At 28.7% G+C, this 16,250-nt stretch overlaps 1 protein-coding gene across 3 annotated transcripts; it reads right to left on the reverse strand.

Annotated features, from left to right (window-relative positions):
* Positions 1-923: 923 nt before the first annotated feature.
* On the reverse strand, positions 924-13,080 carry LOC130667801 (glycerophosphocholine phosphodiesterase GPCPD1). 3 transcript variants are annotated; one of them, XM_057469653.1, is made up of 16 exons: positions 12,852-13,080; positions 12,686-12,776; positions 11,878-12,011; positions 10,282-10,475; positions 9,991-10,160; positions 9,741-9,919; positions 9,055-9,189; positions 7,756-7,866; positions 6,446-6,602; positions 5,292-5,445; positions 4,607-4,832; positions 4,392-4,466; positions 3,659-3,814; positions 3,173-3,600; positions 2,963-3,101; positions 924-2,887 (listed from the first exon to the last, which is right to left on the reverse strand). In XM_057469653.1, the coding sequence occupies exons 3-16, from the start codon at positions 11,914-11,916 to the stop codon at positions 2,618-2,620; spliced, it is 2,433 nt and encodes an 810-aa protein (XP_057325636.1). In that variant the 5' UTR covers positions 11,917-12,011; positions 12,686-12,776; positions 12,852-13,080; the 3' UTR covers positions 924-2,617. The 3 variants fall into 3 exon arrangements, with proteins under 3 accessions (XP_057325636.1, XP_057325634.1, XP_057325635.1); XM_057469651.1 differs by lacking the exons at positions 12,686-12,776; positions 12,852-13,080 and adding an exon at positions 12,438-12,589; XM_057469652.1 differs by lacking the exons at positions 4,392-4,466; positions 12,686-12,776; positions 12,852-13,080 and adding an exon at positions 12,438-12,588.
* Between the last annotated feature and the right edge of the window lie 3,170 nt (positions 13,081-16,250).

Genomic DNA, 16,250 nt, shown 5'->3' on the forward strand with positions numbered 1-16,250 from the left:
AAATCAATTCTATAGTTTTACTTTATTTCAAAAATTTATCAACTAAAAAAAAAATTTAATTTTTATAAATTTTTAGTGATCAAATTCGCCTCTTACATAGAGAAACGGCCGAAAAATATGAAAAAATAATTTTTTCGGAAGTTTCGGCTGGTCCATTTTGCCCCAGGTGTTATGCATAGGGCTAGAAATGTGGAATTATACTAATTATTTTTTAATTTGACGATAAAAATATGAAAAAATCACTTTTTCAAAATTTTGGGCTTGTCCATTTTGCCCCAAATGTCATGCGTAGGGGTAAAAAATGCGCAAACATATCAGATTTATAGTAATTAGTCGGAAAAAAAAAAATTTTTTTTTTATCGAAAATTCAGGGGGGCCCCTCTGCCCCACCCTCCCCTATTTTAAATGGTTTTTAAACATTCCAAAATCACTTCTGTAAATATAATTAAGCGTTACTTTGAATTTTTTTTGGTAAACTTTTTCAAAAATCAATTGTCCGTTGAAAAATATTAAAGATGTTTGTTTTATGATAAAAACTATTAAAAATTTGTTTTCTTCTTTTGTATCTAATAAACATGTAAAATATAATTTTTCTTCATGTAAATTACTTAAAAAAAAATTCAACTTAATCAAATTCGTTTAAAATCCATAAATTTTTTTTTTTTTACCTTTTTTAGGGGGTACCCCACTTTGCCCGCAGAAATGAAAATTTTTTTTTTCAACAGTAACTGAAAATTTCTTCTATTTACTTTGAATATCATTAAAAAAAAAAGATTTAGCGTATTTGAGTCCTCGAAAACTTGGTATTTCCTTAAGTACCCCCTTTCGCCCCTCCCTCCCCTATAAATGATTCAAAAATTGAAACTTCCAGAGGATAAAAAAAAATTTTTTTTCAAAAATTGAAATAACAATAAACCACTTGATACTTATCGATATATTTTTATTAATAACCACATACTCTTTTTCTCTTATCAATCGAAAACTTTATTGCACACCTCAATCGCGAAAGCGTTAGGTGTGCTTTACTGTCACTCTCTCACTCTCGGCCCTTTTACGGACTTTAAATCCTCTCTACTTTCTTTATAGTACACCAAAGTTGTTAATGATATATACCATTTTAAAGGAAATTTATTAAGGAACATTTTTCAATGCAATCCTTATTTGATTAATGATGTGATTAATTTAAAAAAAATGATTTAGTCCGAAGCCCTCAGTGCGTCAATTGTGGTGTTCGGACTCGTCTAAACACGATAACTTTCGAAAAACAAGACTTATCGACTTAGTTTTTTTTTTATTATCTGTGTATTTCTGATCACAAGAACCCTTTCAAAAATTACTATCTGAATCCTTTTTGTTTTGGTGTAATTAATAAAAAAACGTGAAAACTGATTCTTCGTGAAAAATTTAGCTGCTATTTTTACTGTTGTTATTATTTTTTTCATTGTTTCTCTCTATCAACTACTGGTGGCAGCGCTAGCGTATCAATATGTTTGAAAAAAAAAGCGACATTTAAGACAAAACAAGGCGGGATATTTAGAAAAAAATGTTAGTAAAAAAATATTAAACTGAAAATAAGAAATAAAAATAAAAAAATTAAATTGATAATTTGTAAGTTGAATAAAAGTTCATAATAAAAAAAAATATATTAATATTATATAATAATAAAAGTAATGATTAAAAATAAATTGAGCGATTGAGGTGTGCACTTTTGGATTTTCCAACATTTTTTATAAATAGCATTACGTATTGTTTAAAATAATTTATAAATCTTAATCCTTTTTTTTTCATCTTCTTCATAAGAAATCAGAATTAAAAAACTCTCTTTCACTTTACAATTATTAATTATATTTAAATATCATTATTTTATTATCATCATAATTATTTTAAATTTCACGCGACTGATACAATCATTACTTTTAATTACAGATACTGTTGTCTATACTACTCATACATTTTCAGTATCTATAAACTATTATAATAATTATTTATTATTTATTATCATTAGAATAAAAATTATTATTATTATTATTATTATTATTATTATTATTATTATTATTATTATTATTATTATTATTATTATTATCATAAATTTTTCCAACAATCCAATTCGACCAATCAACTTATCTAATTAATTATTAAATAGAAATTAATTTTTTTTCAACCATATCATTTTTTTTAATCATTAATAATAATTAATTAATTAAATAACTCAATTGGAAGCTACGAAGGCAAGGAAAATTAAATTAATCAAATCTTTAATTTTGCTGGATAATTTTTTAAATTTTACTCGAGATTTTTATTTAAAAAAATATATATTTAAAATTTTTATTAATTCATTATTTATTAATTGCCTTAAAAATCTCAAGCATGAAAATAAAAAAAAGCCTTCGATAAAAAAAGTTTGTACTTTTCTACGAATTTTTCTACGGAATTTTTTTTGACTAAGTCGCGTTGCCGTTTAAATTTATTTATTATCAATAAGCAATTATTTTAATGAGACTTTAAAAAAATTTATAAAGATAATTATCAATAATTATCGCGGCGTTCGATGTAGCAGAGACGACTTTGTCCGAAACCAGGAGCTCGGACCAAGAGATTTTATTCTGAAGGAGAAACATCAGAGACAGTCTTTGGCGTCGTCGTCGACGGACAGCTCAATGACGGACTGACGCTCGGTGATGACGTCGGGCGCCTTGAAGCTCTTTGCCGGGTGCCCGAAACTGTTTGCGCACTCGCTGAAACCCTTGGCCAGGTCGCCCATTTCCGTGTCCTCGGGCTCTGGATTTTTCGACACCGCGATCATGGGAACGGAAAAGTCTCCAGAGTTGCATGGAGGTAATGAGGTAGCCGGTATTTTAAAACTTTTCTCTCCACCCAATGGGAAATCCTTGAATATTTAATTTATAATTCGAATTATATTCTTATTAATTTAATAAACAAATTTTGAAAATTTAAATTCAACCTTTTCCCCATTATTTAGTTGTCCAGAAGTCTGCTGTCCATTTTGGTTGCAAGCAAGTGCCAGCAAATCTTTTTGGTTCTCTCTGGCATCGACCAAAAAAATGCTTTCCTTCACTTCCTTCGGATTGTACTCATCGATTCTGGAGTGAAAAAATTTTTAATTTAATTACAAAACTTGAAACCACCTCTCGCTTTAAAAATGTGTCCATACTTATCATAAATGACAGCATGAAGCCCCAGTTTCTTAAGATGTTGAATCGTAGCCTTGTCATTATTGTCATCTCCCCAGCAAAAGATAATAAGCCCGCGGTCTTTGACGGCCTTGACTTGGCTCGGGTCCCTCAGAATGTCTTCGGTATGGACGTTGATCCCCAGAATGTCGGCGGCCAGCGCGTGTCTCATGGCCATGGGGATCGTCTGGCACCGGGGGTCGTGATAGGTCGGGTATTTGACGGTGACTCCTTGGGTCAGAAAAACCACCGGGTACTTATTCTGCTTGAGTCGGATCATCGAACAGATGTCCGGGTTGAACGAAGAGAAAACAATTTTCCTGGCGCCTCCGTACTCCAGAACGACCTTCAGTATGATGTCGAGGTACGTATTCAAGTCGAACGGGTGATTGAGCTCAAATGTTCCGTCCTAAAAAATTAACAGACGATTAAATGATTGTCACTCATAAATTTATTTAAATGCGTACTTTTAATTGCATGGTCCATTTAATCTCGACGTTGCAGCCGACGTGAGTCTCGAGCTCTTGCAAAGCCGCCTGGAGAGTCGGAAACGGCTGGTGCTCCTCGAGGTCTTCATCGAAAAATCGCGGGTTCTTTTCTCGACCCTCCGCTAAATGATAGACCTGTAATTTTTTTTTTTAATTAATTAGTTTTATTTTGTTTTTAAAATATATATAAGAAATGAAAAAATATTTATCGAGTCCTCAGATAAATTTATCGATACCATTTTTTTTAAGCTTCATGCCCTTGCTTTTATTTTCGTGCATTTTTTTCAAATGCCATAATAATTTTTTTCTTGATTTAGAATTTTTTTTTTTGAATACGAGATTTTTTTTTTTGAAAAATTTTTAAAGCAAAGAATCGAAATGCTCTCGATAATAAAAGTGCAGATAAAAATTTTTTTTTTTTTTTAATTAAAAAAATATGACGAGGAATAAATGAAACAAAAATAATTTTTGAGTAAAAGTGCGTGCATTTGATACAAATTTTTAAAAATGTTGGTCTAAAAATATTTTTCAAATTCAAAAAAACCTCTGGCGCTTCAATAAAATGACAATTTATTGGATCGAGAGGATTTTTTAAAATGAATATTAAATATTTTTAGATAATTGATATTTGCTGGGGTGAAGTGAACCGATTTTTGAAAATGTATATGAGTAATTTGATTGGTCTTTGGTTGCATCGGAAGCATGCGCTCACCAATTGGTTACACGGGTCATCTCTATCAAAGAAATACAGCACTTTACCCATCGAGTCCTCCGGATAACAAAAATCCTGTTAAAATTTAAAGATACGAAGATTTGGGGATTAAGTTATTTAAATAAAAACATAAGTGCTTGCCCGTGAAAAACAAAATAAACAAAATTAAACATGACAATGAGTGATAAATAGATGATTAAATAAATAAAATTTACTTTGAGCAGATGCAGCTGCTCCAAAGTCAGATCTTTCACGGGGATCTCCAGCATGTCCATTGCGTCGATCTGTTTTTTACGCTTCATTGAAATCGAGACGTGGAAATCGTGATAAATTACTGGGATCATGTCTTTTGACAGCTGGACATCGAACTCTACCATGTCCGCTCCGTGGTGAGAAGCCGTTTTCAGCGAAGCGATTGTATTTTCACGGACATTCGCGCAGCTTTAATTATTCAAATAATTAATTAGTAATTTTTATCAGCAGAAAAAATCCGTGCAAAAATTTTCATGGAAGTGAACAAAAATTTTAGATGATTCGGAATTTCGAGTTGATTATTTTGTTGAACTCAAAAATAAACATGATCCTGAAGTTAACCGACGTCTAATAATTTTATGATTTTTTTTAAAACGATAAATTATTAAAAAAAAAAAAAACTAAAAATATACACAGATAGAAAATTTTAAGAACTATAAGTGAAATTTTTAAAAATATTTTTTTCTAATAATTTATCGCTTAAAAAAATCTAAAAATGATTAAACGTCGGCTAAGTTCAGTATCATAAATAAACTTCGAATTTTCTTAAATTTGAAAGTTCGTTGGTATGAATATTTTCGCGGGAAATTTTTTTTACACGAAAGTGGTCAAAGTTTGAATAAATAAATGATGGTAAAATAAAATTACTTTTTCATTTCGCATTTAAATGATGTCCCGAGGCCACGGTGTCCCACATCTAGGCCTGACCATCTTTCTTCCCAGTGTTTTGCATAAGAAATACTCATGTCCCAGGGGTAATCAGGTATCGGTTTTATGGTGACATACTCGACAGTCAATTGCCCTAAAAAAATATATGAATCATTAACATCTCGAATTAAAAGTACACTTTAAAAATTAGACATGAATGTGAATTTTATTTAAACACACGAATTTTTTTTTAGCGGACTAATTTCGGAGTAATGGGAATTTTGTTCCAAAGTAAACTTTGACCCTGAGTTTTAGTTAAAAAAAATCCTGTTCAGAGTCAATTTGACTCCAAAAGGATTAAAAAAAAAATCCGCTTCGCATTCACTCCGAATTTAATACCCAAATTTTTTAGTTTGAAATATTACCCGTGAAAAAATATTCTGATCAGACTATATCAGGCCTGATATAAACCGTCCATATCAGGCCTGATATGGAAATTGGCCATATCAGACTATATATGCTTTGATATAAGTAATAAATATCAATAAATTTTTATTGTGTATAAAAAAATCTATTGTGTTCAACTTTCATGACACATCTTTTCGAATACAATTTGAGGTAACTTGATATTTTTAACCTCTATAAAGGCTTATCAAATTATATCAAGTCTGATCAGGATTTTTATTCACAGGTATATCAATTTATATATATATATATCAGACTATATAAAGTCATATCAAGTTATATCAAGCCTGATCAGGGATTTTTTTTTTAAGTATATCAAAGTATATATAACTTTATAAGGTTATATCAGGCCATATCAGGATCTATTAGAAATAAATATAACATTATATATGAGCTTATCAAGCTATATCAAGTCTGATATAGACATATCAAATTGATAAGGCTTGATCTGGCCTGATATGGCCAATTTTCATATCAGGCCAGATCAGGACCTATCAAAAATCAAATATGGACATATCAGATCATATCAGGCCAGATCAGGACCTATCAAAAATCAAATATGGACATATCAGATCATATCAGGCCAGATATGAATATATCAAAAATTTTGATATGGCCTTATCAGCTCATATCAAGCCTGATCAGAATATTTTTTCACGGGTAATTATAATTAAATAATAAATTTGTACCAATAGGCCGATGTTTTGTGCTGGTAATAGGAATGGTCAGGATACCAACACTCGCTTGCAAAGTGCTGGGCAAAATATAACTGAACCCAATATGATCTGGCGGAGAGTCCCCGGGAAAAACTCTTGAGCCGTAGACATAGTAGTCAACTAAATAAGCCTGAAATAAATATAAATAATTATGTATTATTATCTGACAGTAATATTTATTTTAAAATGAACCTCTAGATATCTGGATTGTTATCTGTTTTCTTAGCTCATCCACCTTGACTTAATAATTTTAACTCTTTTAGCTGTTAATTTATTAATTGATAGCTTATTTATTTTATTAAACATCCCTACTTATTTACTTCCTTTAGATAATTCATTGCCATCAATTTAATGGATCAAAATTTTTACTCGACAAATTTTAGTGCTGATAAATATTTTTTTTTAATTAAGAATTTTTATTAATAATTAGGGGACCGAGGCTGAACGGAGCCTCGGGGCACGACAGACCCCCGTGAAAATTTGGAAAAAATTTACTGACTTTATAATTAGCAGCTCAGGGAGGCCGTCGTGCCTCGGTCTCCCCTAATTGACTAAAACTCCTGTAATTAATTTTTTGTTAAATGAAATTATTTAAAAAATAAATAAATTGAGATGTCGAAGATGAAATAAAATATAACGAGAGCTAGAAAATAACAGGCCGATAATGGAATTTCAATTTTTAATTTTGACTCTCACCATTTAAGACGCACACAGATAAATATGACACGTGATATATTTATATATATTCATATATTTAATATATAAAGAACAGACTCTGATAAATATACAGATTTGAATTTTTTTTTTGGGTAAAGCCAATTAGATAAAAATATATAACGAGTGTTAATTTAAGGGAGAGACGGATTTATGAGAGCCTGATTTGGGAGGGGATGGGTTTTGTAAATATAAATCACGATCATATCTGTGCGTTAGATGCTTTTAATTATTTCTTAAAGACCCGTTGAGTTTTATTGTTCCAGTCCTTTTTCGTTTGTTCAGTAAATAAACTCCAGTGACCAGGGAGCTCCTCTGCTTCAGTGGCGATAATCCTGCTGCTGAACAAGTTCAATTATCTTTTACCAAATTTTAATAATTTATATCCTTTAAAAAAAATTTATATGCTTAATCTAAAGTTAATTAAAGAAGCTTCAAGACACTGCACTGCTGGATTTACTGAAAACTTATTTTACAGATTAATTAAAAATATTTATTTATGATATTTTGTTACTTCAATTTATTATTTAAGGATTTACATTTTTTTTTTAATTATTTTTTATACTTACGATTGTTTCTGGATAGCGGACGGCGACATTGAAAATTAGAAATTCGTCTTCTTCATACGCGCGACCGAATTGCTCTTGATTTTTATAAGTTGCCTCTTCATCATTCATTACCTGTTTTAATTACAATTTTAATTAATATTTAATTATCATAATTTTATTTTCAAATTCAAATAAAAATAATTTTATATTTTTATCAAATGAATTTATAAATTTTTAACTTCCCGCTAAGAAAATTGTAAATTTTCAAAAATTCGGGAAGTTATTGGTTTCGGTCCGATTTACGAAAATCGAATTTCCATCAGATGTCGACGTTTCGAGGTCCTAGGAAGCTATTCTGACTAATTTCACGATCATGTCCGAGTGTATGTATGTGTGTACGTACGTACGTACGTATGTATGTATGTAAATATTCATAACTCTTAAACGGATGAACCGATTTTGATCGTTGAGGTGTCATTCGACGCGGCTTGTTAATGTCTTGAAGCCGTAAAAATTTGAACTTAATCGGTAGGGTGCGTTCAGAGATATTTCAAAAATAAAATTTTTTCGAAAATGTTTTATTTGGATAACTTTTAATTTGCTCGATGGATTGATTCCAAAATCTAATCAGCTCTAAAACTCTATAAGCCGCGTCGAATGCCACCTCAACCATCAAAATCGGTTCATTCGTTCAAGAGAAACCGTTGACGAAAGAATTCAAAAAAAATTTTTTCCTTGGTTTTTTTGAAATTTCTCAAAAACGGCTAAATAAATCAATTTCAAAATTTGATCAGCTTCAGAACTTGATAAAACGCGTCAATTGCCACCTCAACCATCAAAATCGGTTAATTCGTTCGCGAGATATCGTGGGAGAAAGAAATGCTAAAAAAGGGTTTTTTTACAAAACAATGGCATACAAAAGTATTTGCGAGCTTGAAGAGCTCGAAAATGTATTCACAAAAAATGTATTCACAATAATGTTTTCGAGCTCAACGAGCTCGAAAACAGCGGGAAGTTTTGGGGCTGGCCCGCAGGGTCAACTGACAGACCGATTTTTTCAATAGATTTTAGTAATTAATTTCATTTGTTGATAATTAATGTCATTAATTTTTACCGATAATTAAAATTCAAAATTTTGACAACTAACAAAAAAAAATTAATGACGTGATAAAAGTACCGACATACAAATAGAAATATGATTTTCTCAATTAAAAGAGTCAAAGCGGAATCGACCACCAACTGGGCAATTGTTTTATTACGACTTACATCAAATGCCAAAGTTATTTTTATTAATAAGCTATTAAGTATTAATAAACTTACAGTTATTTCCGTAATACTAAAAGCCGGCTGGTCAACAATATCCTGAGTGTCCATCGAAAGACTATCATCAACACAGTCACCAGTAAATTGTTGCAATTCCAATGAGCTGTGTCTGACTAGATTTACCGGCGTCATCTATACACATTTTTTAATTTTTTAAATTACTGACTCTCTTAATTACCCGCGAAAAAAATGATCCTGAGTTAGCAGACAATTTAAAATTTTCGGATTTTTTTCAACAATTAAATTTGAAGAAAAAAAAAAACTCAAAATATACACATGAAGAAAATTTAAAAAACTACAAGTGCAATTTTTAAAAATATTTTTTTTTTATAATTTTTCATTTTCATAGAAATCCAAAAATTATTTGTCGTCGGCTAACTTCAGTATCATTGAAAAAAATCCATTATAAAAATGTCCCAAAGATTCATAACCGTGAGCTCCAAAATTTTGGACATTTTTGAACTTTGAGTTGACGATTTTGGAAAACATTCAAGAGTAAAAATAATTCGACTCGAAAATTTTTTATGGAGGAAAACTTCTACTCGTGAATTTTAAAGTTACAAAAATGACCCACAGAAATTCAGACTTGAATCAAATTTTGAAGTTCATGGCAATAAATTTTTTTGGAATATTTTTTAAAGAAACTTTTTTTCGCGGGTATTAATTTTAAAAAATCTTTGTACCTTAATATACAATTTTTTATTCTGTAACCGATTTTTCCATATTTTTATCGGGTTGTTAAATAATTTAAACTGCATCACTGTTTCATCTGTCAGCCATCCGCGTTCTACTTTATAGTATCCATTATTGTACCCAAATTTATCTGGCTCTGGTGTCATGTCTTCGGTAAAATTACTAGGCGCTAAAAAAACAAATATTCAATTTTCCGTTGCTTCAAATTTATTTATTATTATTAATATCATAAATACGCACTGGCTTTTTTAATAACTCTTGGTGTCATATGTGTCTCCCATTTACGAATAATTAATGTCTTTGCTGAATTTTTAGTGCCATTAGGTTGACATACAACAGCAATAAAATATCGGAACTTGATATCTGTATCCATTGGCAGGGAAATTTTCAATGAAAAAGTTCTGTCATTTCTAAAAATAAAATATTTTAATCACAATGGGCTGCAGGCTGAGGGAATTTTTCTTCAGCTCCAGGGGGTCATCCCGTCGTGTATTCAAAGTAATTAATTAGTCAACTAATTGGATGACTTACTGCTGATTATTATAAAATAAATTATCAGACGCGCTGTCATTTAAAAATCCGTCATCATTTTCAAAAGGTGTCGGGTGTGATGGACTTGAGGTATTTTCTTGATGAAGTTGAATTGCTTGGTTATGATTCCAAGCTCCTAGTTCTGGTAAATTTCCTACTACATATACAAAATCACTTTTTTCTAATCCCGGTACCTGATAAGAAAAAAAAAGTTCATAATTGACGTTAATTTATTTTAGTCGTTACTCTACACCACAAAATTTTGCGGAGTGAATGGGAATTAAATCTGGAATAAATATGAAGGATTTTTATTTATTTAATCCCCTCAGAGTGAAATTAACTCCGATAGGGAGTTTATTTTAAAGCAAAAAACTCCTGATCGAACTGGATGTGGACTTAAATAAAATTCAAATCACTCCGAAATCACTCTGCTGGAAAAACAAATTTCCTATTGACTCCACATGTGGATTGATTTTTTTTAAACCGTCCGAACTTTGGATGTCGGAGTAAATTCGGATTTAAATAAAATCTACGTCGCCCTGAATTCACATCTCCGAGAAAAATCTCCCTTTTGACTCCACATGCGGATCCCTGGTGAAAATTTTTCTGACTTTTCTCTGAAAAACTCTGAAAAAATCTTTAGAACTTTAGAACTGAGTTTTTCAGAGAAATTCCGAAAAATTTCCACCCGGATGTGATTTTTTTAACTCCGGAACTCCAAATGACGGAGTAAATTTGGATTTCAAAAAAATCTACATCACTCTGAATTCATTTCTTTGAGAAAAAACTCCCTTTTGACTCCACATGCGGATCCCTGGTGAAAATTTTTCTGACTTTTCTCTGAAAAACTGAAAAAGTCTCTAGAACTTTAGAACTGAATTTTCCAGAGAAAATTCCGAAAAATTTCCACCAGGGAGTGACTTTTTTTAACTCCGGAACTCCAAATGACGGAGTAAATTTTGATTTCAAACAAATCTACATCACTCTGAATTCATATCTCTGAGAAAAATCTCCCTTTTGACTCCACATGCGGATCCCTGGTGGAAATTTTTCTGACTTTTCTCTGAAAAACTCTGAAAAAGTCTTTAGAACTTTAGAACTGAGTTTTTCAGAGAAAATTCCGAAAAATTTCCACCAGTGAGTGACTTTTATTAACTCCGGAACTCCAAAGAACGGAGTAAATTTGGATTTAAAAAAAAATCTACATCACTCTGAATTCATATCTCTGAGAAAAATCTCCCAGTTGACTCCACATGCGGAGCCCTGGTGAAAATTTTTCTGACTTTTCTCTGAAAAAGTCTCTAGAACTTTAGAACTGAATTTTCCAGAGAAAATTCCGAAAAATTTCCACCAGGGAGTGACTTTTTTTAACTCCGGAACTCCAAATGACGGAGTAAATTTTGATGTCAAACAAATCTCCATCACTCTGAATTCATATCTCTGAGAAAAATCTCCCTTTTGACCACATGCGGAGTAATTTTTTTTAAACTCCGGAACTCCGCGGACTGAATTCAAATTTAAATAAAAACCGCAATCACTCCGGATTTTTTTCAGTGTAATTAAATTTTTAAAATAAATAAAAATAATAATAATTACCTCGACACGGAATAACCAATCTCTGTTATTACCCTTCATGTCTAAATATTTACTGGAATGTTTATTATTTATAAAACTTGAACTCTCTGTTGATGATTTATTTGAGTTTGAGTTTCTATCAGATTTATTTTCTTCTAAAAAAAAAAATTTATTAGTATCAGAATTCAAATAATCATCTATATAACTAATATGTTAATTGTGTTACAAATATTACGATATGTATTATTCAGTCTGCCATATGTTTTTTAAAATTTTTAAGTGATAAATTTTATAAAAATTGTTACGTCACAAACTTAAAAATGTAAGTAAGTTAGTGAACTTTTTTTTTTTTTCTTAATCATTAATCGTGTCAATAAATTTTATTGATTTGATATTTAATTAAAAATAAATATGAAAAAATTATTTAATGGAAATTTTTATTGGAAATTTAATTTAAAAAATTAATTACTGTGTTAATGATAAAAAAATATGACTTAAATACAAATCGTAAATAATATATGAAATTATATATTTCTAAATATTAATGATAGTAAAAAATTTTTATTTAAAATATATTTCACCCATAATAATAACGATTTCACAAGATGAAAGTTATTGCAATAAAATTGTTGCAAAAAAAAATTTTTTAGCTCCAATTTAAAATATTGTCAATTTTACTCAGACATTAATTTCCGACTCCATTGTCGCGATAAATAAAATAAATAATTTTTTTTCTTTACAAAAAATATTGAATTTTAATGTAAAAAATAGTAACAGTAAAAATAATTACAGTAGTGTCACAATTCAGTAAAAATTATCTTAGAATTACCGTAATTTTTTTTTGTACTCGAACACTAATGAAAAAATATCTGACACTTTGTTCTGAAAAACTTTTTCCTATATTTTTTTTCAAACTAAAACTAAATAAATACTTAAGTTATTATTTAATTTATATTATTATTTATAAATAAAAAAAATATATTTTGCTATTTTACTAATAATTCGGGGTCAAAGTCCATAACTCGTGAAAAATTTAATTCGACTAGAGTCTTCGACATGCTCGCAATTATTAAAATGTTATTTTACAAACGGAACTTAATTACACTTGATAAATACATTGACTGTTTAACGCAAATCACTTTGTGAGAACTGAATTCTGAGTTATAAGTCAGAGATTGTGAGTATTGTAAGTGTAAGTACGAGCCTACAAGTACTCTACTGCAATATTTTGTTGTATGTAAACGTTGTCTGGCAACAATGTTTTCATCTACGACGGCTATTTCGAGTATAATCAATATGGCAACGTTGCGGCTCGGATGCTACGTCACTATAAACAAAAGTCACTTTTCAAATTTTCCCGGGGAAAATTTATGGGATCTTAATATAAATAGAAACAATAGACCTAATTTTGAAAAATTTTAAATCTATGGTAATTTATTTGGATTTTTGTAGATCTTAGATCTGAATTTTACTTATAAGATCTACTGATATGTAGATCTATTGAGATCTACTCAGAGTAAAGTAGATCTGAGATCTATAATTTTATTCAAATTTTTTTTATCCCGGGTTCTTTTCAGAAATCAAAGGATTAAAATCTAAGATCTGAATTTTTATTAATTTCAGATTTACTGATATCAGTAGATCTATTAAGATTTTACTCATAATTCTATGGATCTGAGATCTAGAATTTTATTCAAATTTTTTTTGTCCCGGTTTCTTTTCAGGAATTAAAGGATTCAAATTTAAGATCTGAATTTTTATTAATTTCGAATTTACTGATATCAATAGATCTATTAAGATCTCACTCATAATTTTATAGATCTTAGGTCTATAATTTTATTCAAATTTTTTTTGTCCCGGTTTCTTTTCAGAAATTATAAAATTCAAATCTAAGATCTAAATTTTTATTAATTTCAGATTTACTGATATCAGTAGATCTATTAAGATCTTCCTAATTTTATAGATCTTAGACCGATAACTTCATTAAAATTTTTTTTTAACGCTAAATTTTTTCTAGGAATAAAAAATTCAAATCCATCGAAATTTGGTCAAATCTAATTTAAGATCACAAGATCTATTACGATCTACTCTTACATTAAAAAAAGTTTATTTTTCACTACAAATATTTAATATATTTCTTAAACAATAACAAACTTCAGTTCGCTGACCTCAATCACTGTCATAAAAAAATTATATTTTCTTTTATATACTTATTTATATTTATCTATAACAAATATATATAAAATAACATAGTTCAATATTCCTATTTATAACAATAAATTCCTTTGTTCCTTATTCCTCACTCGGTATTTTATAGACAACTATATTTTTTTCAATAAATATTTTTTTAATTCAATGATTTATCGATACTAGACAAAGAAAAATAGATAAATTGATAAACTTTTTTTTAATAATAAATAAACCAACAGATTTGTTAGTTTGTCAAAGTTTTCAATCGATCATACGTTCAAAACTTAATTTTTTTCAATTAATCAAGTGCGTAATTTTTATTTGCAATCAACAAAAAATAAAAAGAAAGAAATGGGAAAATTTTTCTTTGTTCCATAAATTAAAAAAATTATATCAGTTCAAAATAAATTATTGTAACTTATAATGATCAATTGATCAGTAATGATAACTGTAGGTTATATATATTTATAAAATAATTATTTAGTGGGTGGTATGACCAGAACAGGAAAATCCTTGTTAAAAAAATTTTACGACCGACATCGTGTCAGGGGAACTGACGATCATGATATTAAACAACTACAGGTCACGTTAACCCGGAAATATTTTTTGAGTCATATATTTTTAAAATAAATTTAAATATCAAATTATTTTTTTAAGAAATCATTTTAATTTTAATTTTTTTATATCAAGACATTGACATTACGCAAATATATATGTGACATATTTACAATAATAATAATTACATATATATATATATATATATATATATATATATATATAAATATATATATTGATAATTTAATTATTTTCTGATAATAATAATAAATATTAAGTAGTCATGCGCACATATGTTGCTTCTATTATTTTGCAGTTTTAAGCACGTGCACTTTTTAACGCACGTGTTTAATGTCATATTTAAATCCAACATCAATTAACATCATAATTAAAATTATTCAAATTTATTTTACACAAAATTTTAAATTTTTAAATTAAAAATTACTCAGACAAATATTTATCAAAATTTTTTTTTTCGTATGAAAAAAAAAAATAAATATATAAGAGTACTGTTACATTTTATCTGTCACGTGATATATCATATTATATTTATTAATAGTAATTATATAATTTGACTTCTATACTTGCAGTTTAATTCTTAGACATAATTTTAATGATAATTTATATGAATATTAATTTTATACAAAAAATATTTTAAGACTTCGAACGTAATGTAAAACTTTTTTTATCTTTAAATGACAAGCGCGTATTTTTAAATGAACTTTGAACGCTCAAATTATCTGAAAATTATTTAAAATTTTTTTATTATGCAAATCCGCGGTTTAGAATTTCATCTTATGTTTTATTTTTCATTTTATTTCTGTATAATATAAATATATATATATATATATATTTTTGTATCAATAGTCAGCAATCGCTTGACAAATTACTGATTATATTTAATGTCATTGCTACCGAGTGCGTCATCTTAAATTTAATCCAAAAAAAAGTTTCTTTCAAACTAAAAATTAAATTTTTTGAAAATTTAAATAAATTATTTTTATTTATACAGAAAAATTACAAGTAAAAAAAACACGAGGAGATTTAAAAATGTATATAAATAGAATGTGACATTGAAATAAATATTAAGTTGGAACAAGTTCAGCAAATAAAATTGTCTCTGTACTTAACGCAGCCTACTACACTTTTGTTCAAATACTGCAGCGACTATCAGTACGTCAGTAAATAAATAAATAATATTCTCAAGACTTCTCTAGATAAAAATAATTAAATTGATAATTTTCTTATACAAAAAAACTATACATTTTTTTTCAGCCTTATTTTCTTCCCGCGGCCTCGGCTAATCGCGTATGAGTCAAACAGTAGCGCACGTGATCAATGTTTATTATATCGAGTAAGGAAATAATGCAGCAATTATTAAAACTGATAAAAAAAAATGTAGATTAATGGTATTGTCTCTCGTTACGCGTATTGTGTCTATATTCATTGTCATTGTCACATACATGGTAAATAAAAAATTATAATTGTAATTTTATTACTGAGAATTTTTTCTCTGATTTTTCGAAGGTCGGATTAAATAACGGAAGTAATTAAATTAATTATTTGTCAATATATGTCATAGAAACTTTTGAACTTGGACCTTGACCGTCAACTTATGTCATAAAATATTTAGTAGATCGATACAAAAA

Source organism: Microplitis mediator, chromosome 5 (genome assembly GCF_029852145.1).
Source record: "Microplitis mediator isolate UGA2020A chromosome 5, iyMicMedi2.1, whole genome shotgun sequence".
Lineage (NCBI taxonomy): Eukaryota > Metazoa > Arthropoda > Insecta > Hymenoptera > Braconidae > Microplitis > Microplitis mediator.

Excerpts from the sequence above, each read along its gene's own strand:
- LOC130667801 (XM_057469651.1), bottom strand. Across the intron at positions 10,476-11,877 it reads ATTGGTTATTCCGTGTCGAG|GTACCGGGATTAGAAAAAAG; the intron begins GTAATTATTATT and ends TTTTCTTATCAG. Across the intron at positions 4,467-4,606 it reads AGCAGCTGCATCTGCTCAAA|GATTTTTGTTATCCGGAGGA; the intron begins GTAAATTTTATT and ends AAATTTTAACAG.